This window comes from Equus asinus, chromosome 23 (genome assembly GCF_041296235.1).
Source record: "Equus asinus isolate D_3611 breed Donkey chromosome 23, EquAss-T2T_v2, whole genome shotgun sequence".
Classification (NCBI taxonomy): domain Eukaryota; kingdom Metazoa; phylum Chordata; class Mammalia; order Perissodactyla; family Equidae; genus Equus; species Equus asinus.
In genome coordinates this window covers 32,462,418-32,482,645 of record NC_091812.1, presented here as the reverse complement: position 1 = coordinate 32,482,645, position 20,228 = coordinate 32,462,418, and the positions used below count along the sequence as shown (strand labels likewise).

Sequence of the window (20,228 nt, the reverse complement as noted above, 5' to 3'; positions counted from 1 at the left end):
GCCAAAATTTAAAAAAAGAAAGACAATGCCAATTTTGATGAGAATATGCAGTCACTGAAACTCTCACATGTTGTGTTAAAGGGAGTATAAAATGGTATGACCATTTTGAAAAACTCTGTGGTAGTTTCTTCTAAGGTCAAATATATGTCAACCCTATAACACAGCAATTCCATTCCTAGTAAATAACCAAGACAAATGAGTGCAGAGGCTCACAAGAATGTTCATAGCATCTTTATTTGTAGGAGCTCAAAACGGGAAATAAATGTCCATTAACAGGAAAAAGGATAAATCAGTTATGGTGTATTCATACCACATGATATTAGACAAAATGATAGATAAAACAAAAATGGATGAATCTCTGAAGCATTATTTTGAGCAGAAGAAGCCAGAAACAAGAGTACATACTGTATGATTCCACTTAGTCAAAATACTAAATTCTAAATCAGGCAAAACTAATACAGAGATAAAAGCCTGACAGTGGTTACCCTGGGTGATGCTTGGGTGGTATTAACAGGAAAGGGCAACAGGGAACTTTTTAGGGTGATGTAAATTGATATGTCTTAATATAAGTGGTAGTCCCATAGTGATTGCGTTTCTTAAAAATTATGGAGCTTATAGTTAAAACTCATGAATTTTACTATATGTAAGTTTAGCTTAATTTAAGGAAGTTTTCCTGATGCTGTTCAACTGTTTGCTTGAGTAGTTCACCTGTAGAGGCTTTTACAGGACGGTGGAGGATGACCACCCCGGAGAAGTCAGTTGAGATTTCAATAGTCTCCGTGTCTAGAGTTCGTTTGTTGAATGGGGACACACCTGAAGGCACACGGACCCCTTCTGCTCAGTGACATGCCATGATTGACAGCCGCAAAGTAAGCTTAGTATTCCCTTTGCCTAACATTTTATAGCTGTCCACAGCAAAAGAAAGACGTTCTGTGCCATAGCTTTTGTTTCCTGTAATTCTCATAGGGCCATTATCACTCTGGATGAAAACATTTAAATATGTATAAAACATGACAAAACATTTCTCCATGATGAGGCAGTTTGCAAAGTGGTTTGGATATGGAAAATGAGTTTGCCAGGGGCACAGAAAAAAAAAGAAGGAAAGGAAAAGCGAAGATCCCTCCCACAGTGTAACCCTCTTAATAGAACATCCTACGGCTGTGGAACAATTCCAACATTTATTGACTAATGAATCTGGGTTCTTCGCCTCTGCATTTGCGCAGCTGGGGACAGTGGTGCTATCTACAGAGCTCCTTTGAGGCAGAGGGTGAGGAGGTGGCAGCATTGCACTTCAACTTGAGCAGTCTAAACGGGGCAGACTTCAGTGAGTATGAGCTGTACACTAGAGCAGTCTAAATAAACCGACCCCACACCCACCACCAGCAGCAGCCCCTCAACTTCACGTTCCTCTCTTCAGCCCACTTCTCACCACGACATTCCCTTTATACTTTACACTTCAGCAACCCTCATGGGAGTTCCCTCCCAGCGCTATATTCTCCAGGATGCCTCCTTTCCTTTGCACATGCCACTCCATTTATCTGGAACACTCTTTCTACCCCAACTTCCCATAGCTATCTCCTTCAATCCTCAGTTCAAGAGTTTCCTTATGTAGTAACCCTCAGGCTATGTTTGTGCTCCTTACCTATGCTCACCAATATGAAAACTTGTATCAAGCCACAGGGTCATTTCCAATTTGCTTGTCTGTCTCCCTAACTCCATTATTAGCTCTTTTTGATAGGGAGCCCAGTATTCTTCATCTTTGAATCTCCAGTACCTTTGCAGTTTCTGACTTGTGGCAATAGATGATTGCAGAAGGAATAAGTATGTGAATGAATGGGGGAGAAGAGCTAATGTCATATTCCTGTTTTGATTTGTGAATTGCTGTACACCTAAAAACAAAACAATATTCATTCTGGCAGCATTAAACGTGTATGAACTTTTCTCCTTCAAAAGAACATTGACAAAAACAGGAATATTCTGATTAAACATTAATCTCTCTTATACTAAATTCCTTGAAACATGGTTAATTTTTTTAAAAATCATAAAACTTTTCTCATATTCAGTTTACTATCATATTACTACTTCTAAACAATGTGCTACTTTGCTTTCAGATCTCAGGGATATAAATTTGGGTTGGTGCAATTTTATTCGGCCAGAAGAGGTGACAAACCCCATTACAAGCTCCATAGGACCTTTCAGCAGTGGTGAAACCATGAACAATGGGGGAACTCAAGGAGGCATTTAAAGGGACATTGGAGCCCATCAGGCCATCTGATAGTGGGACTGTAAAAGTGTTTTCTCTTGATTTCAGTGTGTTACTCCACTGGAGGAGAGTCTATTTTTCCAGGCTTTCTAAGGCTCTCCGTCAGAAATATTGTCTTTATAGTACTCCTAAAATCAGATTTTGTTGTTAGAGTCAATTTCCTCCTGTTACATGCTAGCAAAAGGTGCAGACTAATTGGTTATCTTTGCTTGCAGAGTGAAACCTTAGATTACTTGCAGTACCTTTTATGTCTGAGTGGCTTCCAGAACCGCTAAACTATTATGTGTCCAGGAGATTCACGCTAATTGAATTAGTGAAGCATTGTATGTACAACTTTGCTAAGAGAATCTGCTCCCAACCACATCACCTACTGGAAGAACGGGTCTAGGGGGCCACATTTATACCTGGTGATTCAATCTCCCTGGCTGTAGCTACACAGGCAAAGGTGGATATCTGATGGAACCTGTCAATGAGATTCCTGTGGAGAATGGGAGACAAACTGGTAGGATGTAAGGAATACAACTGCAAGAGCACATAGAACTGGACACTGTGGCAAGTGTTAGCAAACGACAGAGTCAGAGAGGAACCTGGTCTACAAAGAAAAACCAACGTACAGAGCAGATGGGCCAAGAGAATTCAAATGAGAGACTCTAGGGCCCCATAACAGAGAAGCCTGGGTCCCTGCATTGTATTTCCATTCCAATTGCTGGATATGCTAGAGATTAGCCTTAGAGCAAAATTTTTATTTAAGTTAGCATGAGTGGATTTCTGCTTTATGCAAGAAAACTACATCTAAAATAGTAATTTTAATATAACTATAACAATGATCTGTGTGATGGTTAATTTTATGGGTCAACTGGGCTAGGCCGCAGTGTCCAGATATTTAGTCAAACATTCTGGATATTTCTGTGAAGGTGTTTTTGGATGAGATTTACATTTAAATCAGTGGTTTTTGAGTAAAGATCATTGATTTACATAATGTGAGTGGGCCTCATCTAATCAGTTGAAGGTTTGAATAGATCAAAGGCTGACCCTCCCCCAAGCAAGAAAGAATTCTTCAGAAGACTGCCTTTGAACCTCATCTGTAACATTCGTTATTCCTGGTTCTATAGCAGACTGCCTTTGTACTCAAACTGCAACTCTTTCCTGAATCTCTAGCCTGCCAGCCTCCTCCATCAGATTTTGGACTTGCCAAGCCTCTACAATTGTGTACAACAATTCCTTAAAATAAATCATACATACACACACACACATACACAAACTCTATTGCCTCTGTTTCTCTGGAGAACCCTGAAAAATACAACCTACAATAACTACGAAGTGTAATTAGTTGTGCATAAATAATATGTATTTCTTAAATCCAAATTATTACAAAAGACATCTTGCATTCTGTTTATTTGCATAGCACCATTTCCGTTTTATTAGGTTGAAAGAAAGGAACTCATATTTACGGAATACCAACTACAGTGTAGGCCAACATCAAACAGGTATTAATTTCTGAACAATATAACGTAGGATTTTTATTTAATTTATAATTAAGGAAACTAAGATTCAGAGAAGTTTTGCATCTTGTCAATAATCATTTTGAGACTATGCTTAACTCTTTTTGCTGTCAAGGACCCAAATGATCTACTTGTTTGTATTATTGAGACATGAGACGACCATAATCCAGTTGGGTCTCCAAGGGAGACCCAACCGCGAGATGCAGAGGAGTGCAAGGGAGGGAATTCTGAGTTTAGAATCACAAAAGTCCACTAATACGTGGCTTAATCTATCTGGGCCATAATTTTTTCAGCTAAAAAGGGGAATAATTGTGTTTATTACATTAGTTTCACAAGATTGCTATTGAAGTTCAGTTCATTTGATGTAAAGCATGGACTCTGCAAATTGGAAAGGACTTTTCAAACGTTAAGTTTTAATATCATTTCACTCTCAGTCTCTGTACATTTCAATAGTTTGTGAATAATGGCTTCTTTTGAAGAACCGAGGCATTCATGTTTTTAGAGAGAGAAAAAAAAGCATTCCCCTACTAACATTTACTAAATGCGAGCTACATCGTGAGACAGCAAACCCACCACACACCGCTCCCCAATGAGCGTGAGATGAATATTATTATAATTAATGGATGAATTACTCTCAGCTCTTTCAGATACTGAAGTAGTTTTAACATAAATTGGGGCATGCAATGGCTTTCTATCACTCCTACTTGATCCAAGAACGTTAGAGCTACAAGAAACCTTAATCATATCACGGTTCGCAAAGTGCAATTCACGGCCAAGTACCACCTGCCTCTGTTTGTGTACAGCCAGTGAGCTAAGAAGAGTTTCCACATTTAAAAAAAGGTTGAAAGTAGGAGTGACATTTCACGATATGTGACAATTATATGAAATTCAAATTCTAGTCTGTTTTCGTCTGTTTGGGCTACTATAACAAAATACTACAGACTGGGTGGCTTGTAAAAAGCAGAAATTCATTGCTCACAGTTTAGGAGGCCAGAAGTTGATGACCAGCATGCTAGCATGGTCAGTGAGGGCCCACTTCTAGGTCACGAACTTCTTCTTGTATCCTTACATGGTGGACAGGGGTATGGAATTGTCTCGAACCTCTTTGACAAGGCACCGATCCCCTTCATAAGGACTCTACCCTCATGACTTGCATACTTCCTGAAGGCCCCACCTACTGATACCGTCACCTTTGTGGGTTAGGATTTCAACATATGATCTTTCAACTTACGAACAGTATTAATAAGTTTTGCTGGAACACAGCTCCATTCATTTGTTACATATTCTGTATGGCTGCTTTCTCAAGCTACAAAGGCAGAGTTGAATAGTTGCGACAGAGACTGCATGACTCACAAAGCCATTTACAACTATCCTTTTATAGGAAAAATTTGCCAACCCTGATCTAACCATCCAATCTGGTCATTTTATTTTATTTTTTTGTTGAGGAAGATTCGCTCTGAGCTAACATCTATTGCTGATCTTCCTCTATTTTTATGTGGGTTGCTGCCACAGCATGGCTGCCAACAAGTGGTGTAGGTCTGCACCCGGGATCTGAACCCACGAACTCAGGCCAACAAAGCAGAATGCACAGAACTTAACCACTACACCATGGGGCCAGGCCCCCAGTCTTGCCATTTTATAGATGAGAAAACTGAGACATTGAAGGATAAAACTATTTATTCTAGGTAACTCGGCTAGGATATTAATTAGTGCAAAATTAGGGCTAAAATCTCATTTTTCTGACCATCTGATCATGCTGAATTTAATGATTGAAAATCAGCTTTAGTTATACTCAGCTTCAAATTAAATTATATAGCCTCCTTGTGCTAATTACTGGATTTGTCTCAGAATCTTTGCCCACATGAGCTAACATCATACAAAGAAAGTCATCTTGATGAAGTAAAATACTCTCTTCATTTATTCATTGAAATGAATTTCATATTGAATTATTCTTAAATAGTTGTAAGAAGAAGTTACTGTAGAACAAAATAATGGTAAAAATTAAATATTTCACTTGATACATCAATCAAATGAAAATATGCTCTGCTTTTAATTCACAAAGCAATAATATACGGAACATTCAAACACTTTCAGACAAATTGGCCACATTCAATTTTCTTACAAGCGATGATTGACAATAAGATGAGAAAATAATTCCTTAGTCTTTCCATGTTTAGTGAATAGAACTCAACCAGTTAATTTCCCAAATGTAAGCTAAATTTCAGGCTTTTGTAAAATGGAAAAGCAAATGTGTCTATGGTTAAAGCACCCGCTTCACATCACTAGGAAAACTCTATTAGGTTTCCAGTGAAATCAGTTACCTACTCACTCCCTAAAATATCCATCTTCAAGGAGAAATGTTGGAAGCAATGGTCCCAACTGGGAGTAATTTTACCCCGCAAAGGATAGTTGGCAATGTCTGGAGACATCTTCTGTTGTTACAATGGGAGATGGGAGGGGGTGCATTCAGTATTTAGTGGATAAGGTCCAAAGATGTTGCAGCAATGCACAGGACAGACAGTCCCTGCAACAAAGATTTTTCCAGCCCCAAATGTGAGTAGTGCTGAGGTTGAGAAACCCATTTTCAAAGGGAAATCATTAACCTAGCCCAAAGCTTTCAATGACTACAAATTAAACCACCAGATCCTAAATGTTTAAGCCATCATTTATTCATGAACTAGCACTAGAGAGCAAACATTTTTTATAGATTCCTCCATGACAGCTCATTCTTTGAAATATTTTCATTCATTCCTTTCTTCTAGCAAAGAGATGGATAAGCATGGAGATTATACCAAAAAATAATGATTACCTTCTTTCCTTCTTCTAAGATCAATCTATCATTGATCTTAACCAACAGGTAGTAAGATAATTTTCTAATGCTTCTCATCTCTTACATAAGAAATTTATTTTGACTTTGGTCTATTTTTTTCCCAGTAGGGACCTGATAAACTAAGACTTTTCTATTTGACTTCTATCCATGCTACTTGATATAGTAAAATAACCTAATGCTAACAGAAAAACAAATCCTAAGTCACATTTACCTTTAAATGGAAATGCCAAGATACTGCAACAGGATTTTTTCTACATAATTATCTTTAGACATTTGCCAAAGGCATAGTTAAAAGATAAAGCAAGAATGGCCCAGAAAGTTTAATGGTGTAGTTTTTCGTCTAATAGTACTTTCTCTAAATCACAGTGTCACCCAGCCAACATTATTAAAGGTAATACATTAAAGTCTCTTAGCTCACTATATTAAGGAATGCCCTTTCTCCAGCATAATCAATAGATGAGGTAATTTCAATCTCTCGCTTTCTCTTTCAGTAAATATTTTCAAAGCAGGTACCTGGTGCTACCTACTTATAGTTTCTTCCTTGAGTACATATTTAATTCTGCACCACTTTTACTGAGTACTAACTATTGGTCCAATTCCTTAAATAATCTTCCAATTTGGGGAACATATAAAGTATATCAACTCAAGCTCAAAGTACTCTCTAATTAGACAAAAATGCTAAGACCCTATAATACCATTTGGTTCTTCTAAGGAGCAACTTCAGAGCACTGCATCAAGAGTGTAGTTACCCATCCCTCCAAATTTATCTACTCAAGTGTAATTCATCCAGGACCCCAAAAATCCTAGACTCTCTGCTAAGTGCTGAACTTACTAAATTGTCTCAGATGCGATCCCTGACTTTAAGAGGATCTTCAGAATGAGGTGAAGGAGCTAATAATACTACAACATGCTAAAAGCAAAGATAGAAATACCCATGGCTTTTTATGGACATGCATAAAAGGAGAGCCTATTCCGGCTTTGGGGATTCAGGGAAATTTTCTTGAATTCTCCCAGCTCACCTGAGTTGAGTACTAAAAGACAGGCGGGAGTTAGGTAGGAGAAAGCATGGTTCAGATTTTCCAGGCAGTGGAAACACCTTGTGCAAAAAAGCCCAGCTATAAGGAATTCCATAATTTGAGGAAGGGAAAAAAAATATGAAGACACAGGACAGATCATTGATGGTCTTATATACAATACCAAGGAGCTTAGATTTTATTCTACAGGAGAAAAGGAACCACTGAAGGATGTCCAACAGGGCAGCATCCTGATCTTACTTGCATTTTAAGTGGACCATTCTGGTGGCTGTGAGAAGGATCAATTTGAAGTAGACAGCTATTGTATTTTGAAGTAGACAGCTATTGTATTTTGGGCCCCAGGGAAAGAGAGACTGATCTTGGGAACTGGGAATAGATAGAAGGGGGTGGATCAGAGACATATTTGTGAAGAAACCTGGCAGGACTGATTGGCTGATTATATAAGGGATAAGAGCAACAAAGCATAAGCCCAAGTTTTCCTGTTTGGGCAACTTGGTGAATGGGTAATTGCGGCAATTGGGAGAAAGTAAAGAGGAGAAGGAGTAGATGCGAGGGGGCTTGCTTGGTTCAGCAATGGCGGAATGATTAGAGCAGAATTAGCCTTAGTGCTCTTTCTTCACTACAAAATTTTTCTGTCTCCAACCATGTAAGTGTATCATGTCTTGAAGTAAACAAGAAAGAGGTTAATACGCCATCTTTTCTTCTAATCCAGGATACTACCTATCAATTAGACATTCCAGCATCTAAATTAGCTTTCCTGCATGATCCTTTAAAAACAATTATGAAAGTCATTCAATGTTCCATGAGCATGGGGACTTTCAAGACGTGGAAACATGAAGAGCTGAGCCTATATAAATTTAGAGAGAGCTATCGGGTACTCAATTTTTAATAATAAAAATCAGATATTTAGTGTGGTCACGCCAGAGGCACAATTTTAATGAGCCATTGTCTCTTTACTCAGTGTCACACTTCAGAAGAGATGCTCTCAAATGCTTCAGTGCATAAGATTCATCTGGGTTGCTTGTTAAAATGCAGATTCTCAAGGTCCTCCCAGAGCTTTAACTTAGTAGGTATGGGTGAAATCCACGGAAATTGATTCTATAACAGGCAGTCTTGGACAACACTTTGAGAAACATGCTTTCAAAGAGCTCATTTTGATGGATAAATCTTACTTTAAGTAAGGCAATTCAATATATAAAATGTTGCTGTTAATGGATTTATAAACAATGGGATCCATCCTTTCCTCGTTCCTTCTTCCTTCCTTCTTTCCTTCCTTCCTCCCTGCATCCATCCACCTACCTACCTACCTATCTATCTATCTATCTATCTATCTATCAAACCTTGAAAAATCTTTAATTATTTGAGGGAGAAGTAAAACGTATCAATGCTATCCCTAACTTGCAATTCCTATGCATGTGCCTCTGAAAATGAAAGTAGAGAAGAGCCACTGGTTGGAGCAAAATTCCCAAATGCTTTTAAACATAAATTTGATGGATGATAAACGTAAAAATTAAATGATCTCCTCCTAGAGATCTTGTACCTGTCCCTACCCCACCCCAGCGCTTAAAGCACTATAATTTTCTCATGCGCTTAGGAGCCAAGAAAATTTTGTTCAGCTCAATTTTCCATGTTTAAGATTTAATCCTAGGAATCATTTAAAAAATTTCAAGTATAAAATTAATTTTAATTTTGAATGTCCTTTTGTAAATGAGAGTCCTAGAAGTTCTCTTCCCCGCCCCCCTTCCTGTGCAGAGTCTCTTCCTTCCTTAGTTTTTGAAGGCTGTAGAGTAGAGTAGGCAGGCGGAGGAGGGTGAGGATGAGGATCTCTAGCATTGTGGGCATCAGTTGGCCTTGGCCCCCAAGTGAACTGGCCACTGCTCACTTGGTACTATCACATACTATTGGAATCTAAGGGACATGCACTGGAGTGACCACTGCAATTCTAAGGGCCATCAAAAGGGAAGGGTAAATGGGGGGGCATATGCTGGATGCTACAGAATCTTGACCATGGACACTATCTTTGGGAGCTCGGATTCACAACCATATCGCCATACAAATTCAATAGAACAGGAAAATCTGAAATTGTATGTCACATGACTGAAAAAATTCATGAAAATAATACACAAAGAAATATCATATAAATAAACAAAAAATAGAACGAATAGGGACAAACATTCCTTCAGATTATGATGCTATGTCATCTACAGACCAAAACAGGGCAACTGAACTCGATTTACTTCTCTATCTGTAAATGATCTTTCATGATTAAATTATGAAAACTCATCAACTGTTTACTTAAATCCTTTTGCCCCCACTGTTGATTAACACATAATCTGTTCTGCCCAGATGCCAGCGTAAGAGAGGGCATTTAATTAAGTTTCCCTCCAGCTCAGCTCAATCTATGGCAGCTTTGCTCAATGTGTGGTCCTTCCAAGAGCTGTTCACATCAGCACCACTGGGAGAGCTTGTTAAAATGCAAATTCCTGGGCCCCCACCTACCTACTGAATCAGCACCCCTGGGGGCAGGCTGGAATATTTGCTTTGCTCACAAGCTCCGCAAGTGATTCGTAAGCATTGTCAGGATTTCATATACAGTTCACATGTTCATTCATTTGTTTATTCTTCAAATAAACATTTTCATCAGCCACTGTCTTTAAAATGCTTTTTCACGTTAGATAATGGAAAGGGAGAGACACAGTCTAGGTGTCTGTAAATGAACTTGGAGCCAGTTGAGTTTACACCAACATACAGAGAGAGGGGGAGGATGTAGAGCCACTGCTGGAGAGGCAGTGTTCTCTTTCCCCTAGGAAGTCATCCACAAGGAAGGCAGAACCCTTTCCCTTGAGAGAGACCTCACTCCATATTACCATGACTCCACAAGTCATCCCAGAGCCAGGTGGCCCTGGACTTGGACATCCTAGCCACGTCCTCCCTCTTCCCCGGTGACCACACACTTTCATTCTTCTCTGCACAATAGAGGGCATCAGAAGACAGAGCTCTCCAGAGAGACAAGAGGGTTCTTGTTGCCTCAGGAATTTCCTTCAGGCTGCCCAAGGAACATTTCACAAAAACTCAAGTCATGTGGTCACTGTTCAGCAGCCTGAGATGAAGCCACCATTTGAAACACACCAGAGAGATTTTCTCTCTCTTGGGTTTTAGTTTGGGCACATTTTCTTTCCTTTTTTCTTTTCTTTCTCATGTTTTCTTAGAGAATCTGAGGCTGGCATGCTGAGATGAAAAGATGGAATTTTCTTTATTAGTAGCCCTTAAAATTTTGCCTAACAATACACTCTGTTTTCCTAAAAGCAACTTATTCTTTGAGTTTCCCATCTTTAAGGCACTTAGTGGAATTGGTCCACAACAAGTTCCCTGACCTTGCTTGCCACCACTCACCAACATGTCTAGATTTAATAGGTGTGTGTTTCCTCTCTTGCTGTAGAAACTTAATTGCTACCCACTAGCCTGTGGTTCAGGGGTTGCTTGTCCTGGCTAAGTAACAACTCTGGGTTATTGATATTATTCTACCTGCAATGTAAAGATTCAAAATTTCAGATGTGAAAGAGAGATCTTAAAAGCCATAAATTTAAAATACAAATTGAAATGAATCTCAACATAATGGTATTCTAAGATTTTGGGAACACCAAAGGGAAGTCAGTTTCTGGAATTTCTGGCAGAAGCTGTAGAAGACAGACCCAATTCATATGTCATTAGGGTCTTGCTATGCTTCAGGGACAATATCATAGACTTTGGTTACCATTACGTGGAATTCTAGAAGTAGAAAACATTGGTCCCTGGACAAAATTTGTACTGACCTGTAGCCTAACTTGATCACTACTCTATCAATTATTTCCCTTGTGTTTCCCAGTTCACTTTCATTAATCCTTCTTTGGAAAATAACATAAAAGAGATAAAGGAGAACAAAAAATAAAACAAAACTCTGAGCTTTTTGACTGGATTCCAAAAAATTGGGAGTTTACTATACATAATTTTATAGAAGGCAGAGTGTAAGTAACAAAAATACAATCTAAGAAAACTAAAAGTGGTATTACTTTTAATACATACGTACCATATTAAAATAACATACTAAAAGTGTATGTTATTTACTTCAAAGAGTTCTGTTATTAGGCATTCAATGGGGTCATAACTCATCAATAACATGGAATTATATTCCTTATTTTTGTCTCAATCCCACTAGAATCAATAACTGACATACCCATCTAGCTCACCAAAGAGGAGCCACGAATTGAGAAATTCCATCTTTCCTTCTCAGGACCTTTATTCTCAGACACTGAAACCACCATCCAAACAGAAAAAAAGATAGAAACTCAGAAGTTATCCTAAATTCTTCCTTCCACCACAACTCATCAATTTAACAAGGCCCTGTTTATTGAACCTCCATTTCTGTTGCTTTAGTCCAGGTCCTCATCAATTCTCCAGGCCTCCGATTCAATCTCTCAGCCTCCAATCCCACTATCCCCCACCCTTCTAGACATTACAGCCAGAGAAACTGCTTTAATATCTGAATTTTGCAGTCACCTCCCTGCTAAAACCCCTTTAGTGGCACTCCCTAATTTTGAGAGTAATGCTCAAATACCTTAGCTTAGCGGACAAGGCCCTTTATGATTTAAACACTTTTGATTGTTCTAGTGCTTTTTCCATTTTAATATCCAACCCAGGTTAACTATTTTTAGCCTCAATAGACTATGTTCTTTCATGCCCACAGAACATGGCAGCCTTTACGACAGGGAGTCATAGCTTTGGATCTCAGTCAAGTCAAGACCTAAACTCTGTATTTTAAAGAGGAAGACACCAAGTTACAGAGAGGTTAAATAATTTACCCAAGGTCACACAGGTGGTTAGAAAAACAATGGAATTAGGACCCAGTGTTTAGGCCTAACTGTCTATAATATAATTTCTTTAATCTTTCTGACACTGCTCAAAGTGGGCAAAGTCATACTCTTCCTAAAATGATATTGATCATTTGGTCTTCATTAAAAACAGGCTTAAGCACGTATATCCAAAATCTGTTAAAGTACAGAGCTTCCTTTTTCCTCAATGCAGCCCATTTTTCAGAAGCCCATTTTTTCCCTTCAATAAGTCCACCAAGACTTCAACACAAAGAAAGCTCTCTGCCCTAAAATCAATCTTCAAATTCAACAGAAGTTACCAAAAGAAAACCTTCCAAACAAAACAATGGCAGCGACAGACCTGATAATGAATATGAAATATGCTAAGAACATTTTGTCACTGAAATAAACTTGACTTTTTGTGATTAATAGTATCATGAAATCTTGAAACACATAAGAATGAAGCAAACAACAACTGAAAAGAAATAGTTTGGAAAATGTCCCATCTGAAATGTATCCGTTTGAAAACAGCCTCTGTCTTTTGGCTATCATCATTGTGTGCCTGTCCAAAAATTCATTTTCAAATGTTATTTCCAAATTCAAAATGTGAGTTGGTTGGCATATTCAAAATTTGCTCTGTGATGGACAAAACAACAAATGAGATGTTTTCAGAAGGAATAATAAGTATATTCCAATATTCATTGGGTTTAATTCATCCTTTAGATGCTGGCCTTCCCCTCCTAATTCTTTAGTATCCTGTTTCTATTAGGAAATGGGAAATTCAGGAAAAAGGATTATAAAGCCATTTCTAAACATTAGCATGGTACACATTTTCAAGAAAAAGCTAGGGAGGGAAATTGGCTTGAGCTCAGTCTGTCAGAAATGGTGAGTGATGGGAGTTTAGCTAAATCTAATCATGCCATCATGCCCTACACTGCATTTACTGACAAGTCAGGGCACTGGAAAGGGCACATCACATCAGAAAAAGGCTTGGAAGAGGAACAAAATTACCTGTTGAATAGAATTGGGTTTATTAGCTTATGATTTCAATAGACTCCTGGATGCCCAGAGAATCTATCCATCAAATTAACCTGGTGGTGGTAGTGTGGGGGAGGTAGAATAAGAGACTGAGGGGGAGGAAGGGTGGGAAGGAGCAGAAAGTAAGGGAAGAACAATAAAAATTACTGTTGTTAACTATTTACTCTATAGACTAAACCAGGAAGAGCATTGACTAAAAGATGCAAATGATTACTTAGGAACTTCCATTTTACTTGAAATATAAAAGCAGGGCAAGAATACATAGGGAAACAAAGCAAAGACAGGGCAGCAACAATTCAGAGGGGAAAAAATTACATGGCATTCATATCTAGATATTGATAACAGAGTAACTCATCTACAAAAGCAGCTTTCATTTCTTTCTAAGTATTGCTGAAAGAACTTGGCATCACTTTTTCTTTTAGTTTGAAATGTGCTCGATATCTGAAGTCTCCTAGGATATTATAGCTATGATCTTTCAAAAATACAGATATCATTTAGAAAGAAAGTTCTCTATTAAAACACATCCGATCTTTTGGATATTGAGAGAATTGGAAGGATACTCACTAATGCACTTTATTAGATGTATTGTTATAAAGCATCATGTTAATAAAGGAGGTAAGAATGAGTTGCATGCCAATGACAGTATTGGTGTAGTATTGATAATGTCTACTGGTATATAGCATGGATGGTACTTTCAGCTAAAAAAGATGACAGCCTTTCTAAAAATAAGTAATCTACTTCAAATAAATACTTGTCTGCTGGTTCTTTGACTAGTAAATGATGAATAATATTTTCCATTAAAAAAACTATAGTATTAATGAATAATATATTGAGGATGATATACACATACTTGTTAAAAAGATCATTATGTAAGTTAAGCATTATTTTGGGGTAAAGCCAATGAATGACTTTAGCTGAAAAATGTTTCTCATTGCACATGGAATTGCTGGAGTCAATTTTCCCATTCATAGTTGGATTTGCCAAGACATTCTTTGCCCCAGTCCCTTGATTCAGTAGTGATTCTGGGGGAAAATTTACATTCGTGTGTTAGTAGTTCCCTGGCCTCATTCTTTTTCATGCCCTGTCACACATGTTGTTCCAATACAGCAAAAGCACTCATACCCAAGGAAGCTTCTCTCCCATTCCCCATTACCAAACCTGCCTTTCCTCCTAAATACTCTTTTAGAGAAGCAAATGATTGCCATGGCAACAATATGATGGGAGTCTGAACAGGACATGGGGCAGCCTTTGAAAGTTAATATTGGTTTGCGTTGACCAGGATAAGAAAAACTCAGGCCAGGAGTAATACTGTTATGAGAAGCCACTTAGCTGTACAGAGATCATTGTCCACACCAAACTTGACCCAACCGGAAAGACAGCCTCAGGAAAAAAAAAAAAAAAAAAAAACATTGCAAGTGTAATTTATAAAGAGCTAGTTCTTTAATCCTCCATTGTGACTGACTGGACTCAATGTCCAGTGGTCATTAAATCGCAATACCATATTCATAGGAAAAGAGAATTAAGAACTTTGCCTTATGTTTTCAACTTCAAATGGACGTGGGACATCCAGAGATAGGCACTTTTCCCAAAGAAGTGTTACCACAGTCTCTTTTCTGGGGAGAAATTCCTGTTCTTTGCACTGCTTTCGTTTTATTTGTATTTCCTTCCCTCCCAGCAGATGATGAAGGTGAATTATTAGGGATTTGTAGGGACTTTTTCCATCGCTTTAATGTGTTTGCTTCCAGAAAGGGGAGTGCTGCAGACACAAGGCGGCAATTCTAGCTCAGGTGTAGTACATTCTTTTGTGTCTTTTTAGTCAGAGCTAGAGGGAGAGCAGGAGGCGGACGTTCAGTATATATTTAACAATAGTTTCCCACTACTGACTTCACTTAAGAGACTAAAATTATCATGCCTCTTTTAAAAACAAGGACGTTAAAAAAGTCACAATCTGATGAGCTTCATTCTTTGTCTTTACCTGAGCAACCACCTAAGGACACAAGGCTTTTAAAATAATGAGGAGAATCCTTTGTTCTCTCAGGTTCCATTTAAAGGGAAAGTGGGTCGAAGGGCTTCCCCAGGGAGGGAAAAAAAAAACCCAAGAGCCAAACACACAGGAGTAAGAGATTTCACTCCCACTACTGTTCCCATCCTCCCAGAGAAGTTAATTAATTCTATTTTAGGGATGTTTGGGGGAGGCACTCAGGCAGCCCATTCTCTGAGACCATCATCTCATTCTCAAATGTGGCTCAGACCATCCTCTCCTCCCTGACACCGTGGGGTGAGGGGCACCGAGAACCTCTCTCCAGCCTTGGGCAACACAGCCAGGACTGCATGCATTTGTGCTCCCCAAAAGGTGTGTCCCAACCCAAGTGCAAAGTTGGGTATTTAGACCTGAAAAGCACAATTGAAGTCATTCAAAGCAGCAAGTTACAGTACCTTAAGAAGTCTGACAGATGGGAGAAAGGCTGCGTGGCACAGCTTCCGGATGGTCCAGTTTAGGGGTCGAGGAGCATCAGTTTGATTCATGACCCCTTCCAAATTCCACCGGGAAAACCAGAAACTGCAAACCTCAGCAATGCCTAGAAAATGAACTGTCCCCGACGGCCCTGGCATCCCATGGTCATCTCCACACCTGCAAATTCCATTAGGGCAGAGGCTTCTTGGAACTTGGGAGACTAGTCAAGTGGCGTTGCCTAAGCCACTGAACCTTCTTAAGAAAGCCACCTCCCCTCTTCCTGCAGCCGTGCTCATGCATACCAAATGTGGCTGAATGGAGGCACAGTGCCTGCTGCTTCGGGGAGGGGATGCACGGTTTTGAAGGAGAGGGACAGCCTGCACGAAACAGCCTGTGGTCGGAGTCAGCAGCCTGCTCGGAATGCGCGCTCCCTCTCCCGCTCTCCTCCCAGTAAACGCAGGTCAGGCGTTGGGGGAGAACCCGGGCCATTTGCTCTGTTCCCTTGCTTTGGGGGGGAGCCAGGAGGAGAGGAAAAGGGAACATCAATAAAGCCAGAATGGGGAACTTGCACTTTCTTGCACAAAGCATCTTTGAGGGGCTGGAAACTGGCACAGGGGGAGGGGCTAGGACATCGAAGGAGAAGGGATGCCTCCGAACGATAAGATAAACACTTCCCTTTTGATTTACGTGACATTATAAATTGAGAGTGACTGTAAAACGGATCTATAGTAAAAGGGATATCTGTCATGTTCTGGGGTTCTTCTTAACTGTGATTAACGGTCCTCACCCTGATACAGATGTTATATAGATGACAGATAGCCAGAGAGATAGAGAAGCAACCTAACAGGCACACGCTGGGAGCTGCGAGTTATTCCTTTCATAGGAAGCAGCAGCGTAAACTAATGTGTGTTTGGCTTACCTTTTAGAAATGGCAGTTTCTAAACTGGGAGTTATCCCCTCTTGGAAAGCTACTTGATACTCTTTCTCTGCAACAAAAGATTAACCCTTAAGGTGCCATGTGGGATGCTTTCTAAAAAAGATGGAGTTTCCTGAAGTGGGGACAACCCCGCCCATCGTTTTCTAAGGATGGCTTTAAGAGAGAGTTGGTGCATTGGTGTGTGTAGTCTTCAGGGCTCCTGTGGTGAGAGAGAATAAAGGGGAACTTTTCACTTTGAAGGTAGAAATTGGATAATTTCACTTAGAGTAGTGAGATTCCGGCAATTGGGATGAAGGGAAGTTCATGTACAAAGCCCACATGAACTCCGCTATGCCCCCCAGGCATCAGACCTCACTGAAAGCAGTTGACGGATTGCTGCCCAGGAGAATCCCACATCCTTAGAGCACTGCCATCATACTTATTTTTCTTCTTTATGTCCCTCCCTATGACTATACTGATTTTCCATTCCTAATTAACTCAAAGAGATTGGTAAATCCCAGCTCCACGACTGTTATGCATTCTGAAGCAGACATGATACGCAGGGGTCCTGCTGTAGTTCAGAATTTGAGACAACAGGGATCCTCCCCAGAGTGTAACAAATACCCAGAACACTGCATTCCAACACTATTTCCCTCACAATGGTCCCGTGTTACAGATCTAACGACACTATTGCAGAAAATCCAGTCCATTGGTGGAATCCAGACCACTGGCTTGCCTTCTATAATAAAATTCATGCACCTGATTATCTTCTACTAAACAATATCCCTTTGATAGACCCTGCACACAGTTGGTTCATTTTCTGTCACCATCTTATTTCCACAAAGGATTAAAGGTAGCTTTCAAACAAAACCAGTTAACATGTATGTGTCAGGCATTGTGCTGGCACTCTAATTATGTTACATAAGTTCATGTCAACAAGAAGCCTATGAGGTAGATGCTGTGGTCATATCCCCATTTCACAGAATAAGCAAGTGAGGTCCAGAGAAATGAGTAGCAGACCTAAATCACATAACTAATAAAACCTGAGTTTGGATTGAAACCAGTCTCAGGTTGCAAAGACAAGCGTTCTCTTCTCTCCTCTTTCTTTCATAATTAAGGGGCCATAACAATAAAGCCACTGCCTCAGTTTTCTGGTAATTTAATCTTACATAAGAGCTGAGCTAAAAAGACCTTGAAGAAGAAATGCTTAGCATGCCTTTCAGATTATTCCTTTGGTATGATGTGGAGGCAGTAGTTAACACCATGAACTCTGGAATCAGGCTGCATGATTCAAATTCTAGTTCTGACCCTGGCCTTGGGCAATTTACTCAACAGGGAGAAAAACAAAACCACACACCTGAGGCTGCTGTGAAGACTAAAGGAGCTAATATCAGTGTCACACTCAGAACAGTGCCTGGCACATACTAAGTCCCTTCACCATGATTATCTTCTGGTGGCACATGCTGATGTTGAGGTGGGACCCCACTGATAATTGCCATTAAGTATGCACAAGTCTGACTACTTATAGTAGGACGTAATGAAGTCAAGCAAGACAGATTAAACCTGAATGCTTTCAGTGAGTTAGCATAACTTTAATAAATGGGGTAAAGAGAAAGGCAGGGGAGTATGACGGCAGCATGAGTTGCCTCCTGCTCTATTGCAGTGGGATTCCTCAGATGGTAAGACATTGCCTTGAGTGAGGCTCCAAGGCTGCAGCCTCTCTAAGCTATTAAACAAACGCTATTAAGGGGTTCCGTTGTGGTTGTGAGAAGTCTGCTCCACGAAAATGCTGAAACACTGCAGTTGCCTCTTCCCTGCCCCTCACTGTTCCAAACTGTTAAGGACCCCACAAAAATAACAGCATCGTTCTGAAAACACACAGCCTTTGATCCTCTGAGCCCCTTTCATTTCTACTGCAAAACTTTGGTCAAAGAGAATGGTTAGGAACTCAGGAATGGGGAAGTAGGAGAATTCAGAGCCCTCGCTAATGGCAATTAGAGGAGGGAAGCCAGAACCTCGGGAGGATTGATTTGGAGACTACCTTGCATAAGAGGCGAATATCAAAGAAGGATGACAGTGCATGATGAGAGGAGGTTTTTCTTCCATTGTTGGGGTAGTTTGCACCAGAATTGTTTGCTATCCAAACATCTAAAGCAGGATCTTCAGGACCCGCACCTTCCACTTTCAAGAAATGAAATTTTCACATGGAATGATGCCGTGGAGTCTAATGAGGAAAGAGCATTGAGGAACAAGACCAGCCCCAGAAGTTAGCATCTCATCCATCCAAAAGGCTTGTTTACAAATTTTATGAATGTGGATGTTTACAAATCTACAGAACAAACTCTAGCGGCTTAAAAGTCTGACGTGACCCTATCAGCTTTCAGTATCCTGAAAACGCAAACCAAGCACATCTAATCTCTGTACTCCGAAGCCTGCCTTTGAACAAATGAATTCTCTCCCCTGCAACAGAAGCCCACTTCCCACTGATCATCTTCACTTTTTATTTCCTGTGCAAATGATGCTAATTTTAAGAATCATGATAAGATTTGAGCTGTCTCAATGCTGACAATGAGACCAAGACAGACATTCCTCATTCTTTCCTTTTACAAAACACCTTCCCTCTCTTTAAAAAAATCATGGCGGCCTCAATGTAGCATCGCACCCGTTCTCAGAGTCTTCCTTTATACCCCTTAGATATAAAAGGGGCTGATCTATGAGACCTAGGAAAACAGAAAGGAAATGACACAGTGACCAGGTAGTTCAGAGTGTTCCAAAGCCACCTGCTAAAAGGCGTTTTCTATACACAACACTCAAAAAATACTCCAATGTAACTTTTCACAGTCTGTAATTTTAACATCGAAATTCCTAGGTACCTGGATATTAATTGAATGGGCATTTTCAGGCTCTAAGAGATGAGTGCAAGGTACATAGTGGAGAAGGATGATATTCAGGCACCCAAGGGAAATAGCAGGACTAGCCCAATGGCAAGCCTCTGTAGAGAACTTCGTTTGCCTCAATATTTTATTATCTCAATATTAACATCCTGCTCTATGATTTACTCAGTTATTAGCTTTGTTATGTTTGATAATTCATTTCTATCAGAAAATCATTTGTATTGTGAACTCTAGGCCAATTTATCATTTTTGTCAAAAAAAACCCACGCTTTTCCTGTTTCTTTCCTTTAACCGAAGTCAAATACAGCTGCAACATTTTTAGGAATTTTTAGATGTTTCCACAATATTTTCCAAAATATTAAATCTCTTTATAGATTCCATTGACCTACAGAACAGTTCTGAATTATTTCCAAATATATGTTTTTGAAATAGATAAAATAACTTTTTTT

At 39.6% G+C, this 20,228-nt stretch overlaps 1 protein-coding gene across 10 annotated transcripts in view; it reads right to left on the bottom strand.

The window, feature by feature from the left end:
• Positions 1-20,228, bottom strand: part of TRPM3 (transient receptor potential cation channel subfamily M member 3) — a 797,927-nt gene that overhangs the window by 493,342 nt on the left and 284,357 nt on the right. For 4 of the 10 annotated variants that reach the window (XM_014846000.3, XM_014846001.3, XM_014846002.3 and 1 more), the window contains exon 1: positions 15,951-16,435. The exons of 4 other annotated variants lie outside the window; for them this stretch is intronic. In XM_014846000.3, the coding sequence (XP_014701486.1) occupies positions 15,951-16,127 (177 nt within the window). In that variant the 5' untranslated portion in view covers positions 16,128-16,435. Of the gene's footprint in view, positions 1-15,950; positions 16,436-20,228 lie in introns of those variants that run through there. 2 more of the 10 variants (XM_070495629.1, XM_044756725.2) reach the window with 1 other exon arrangement.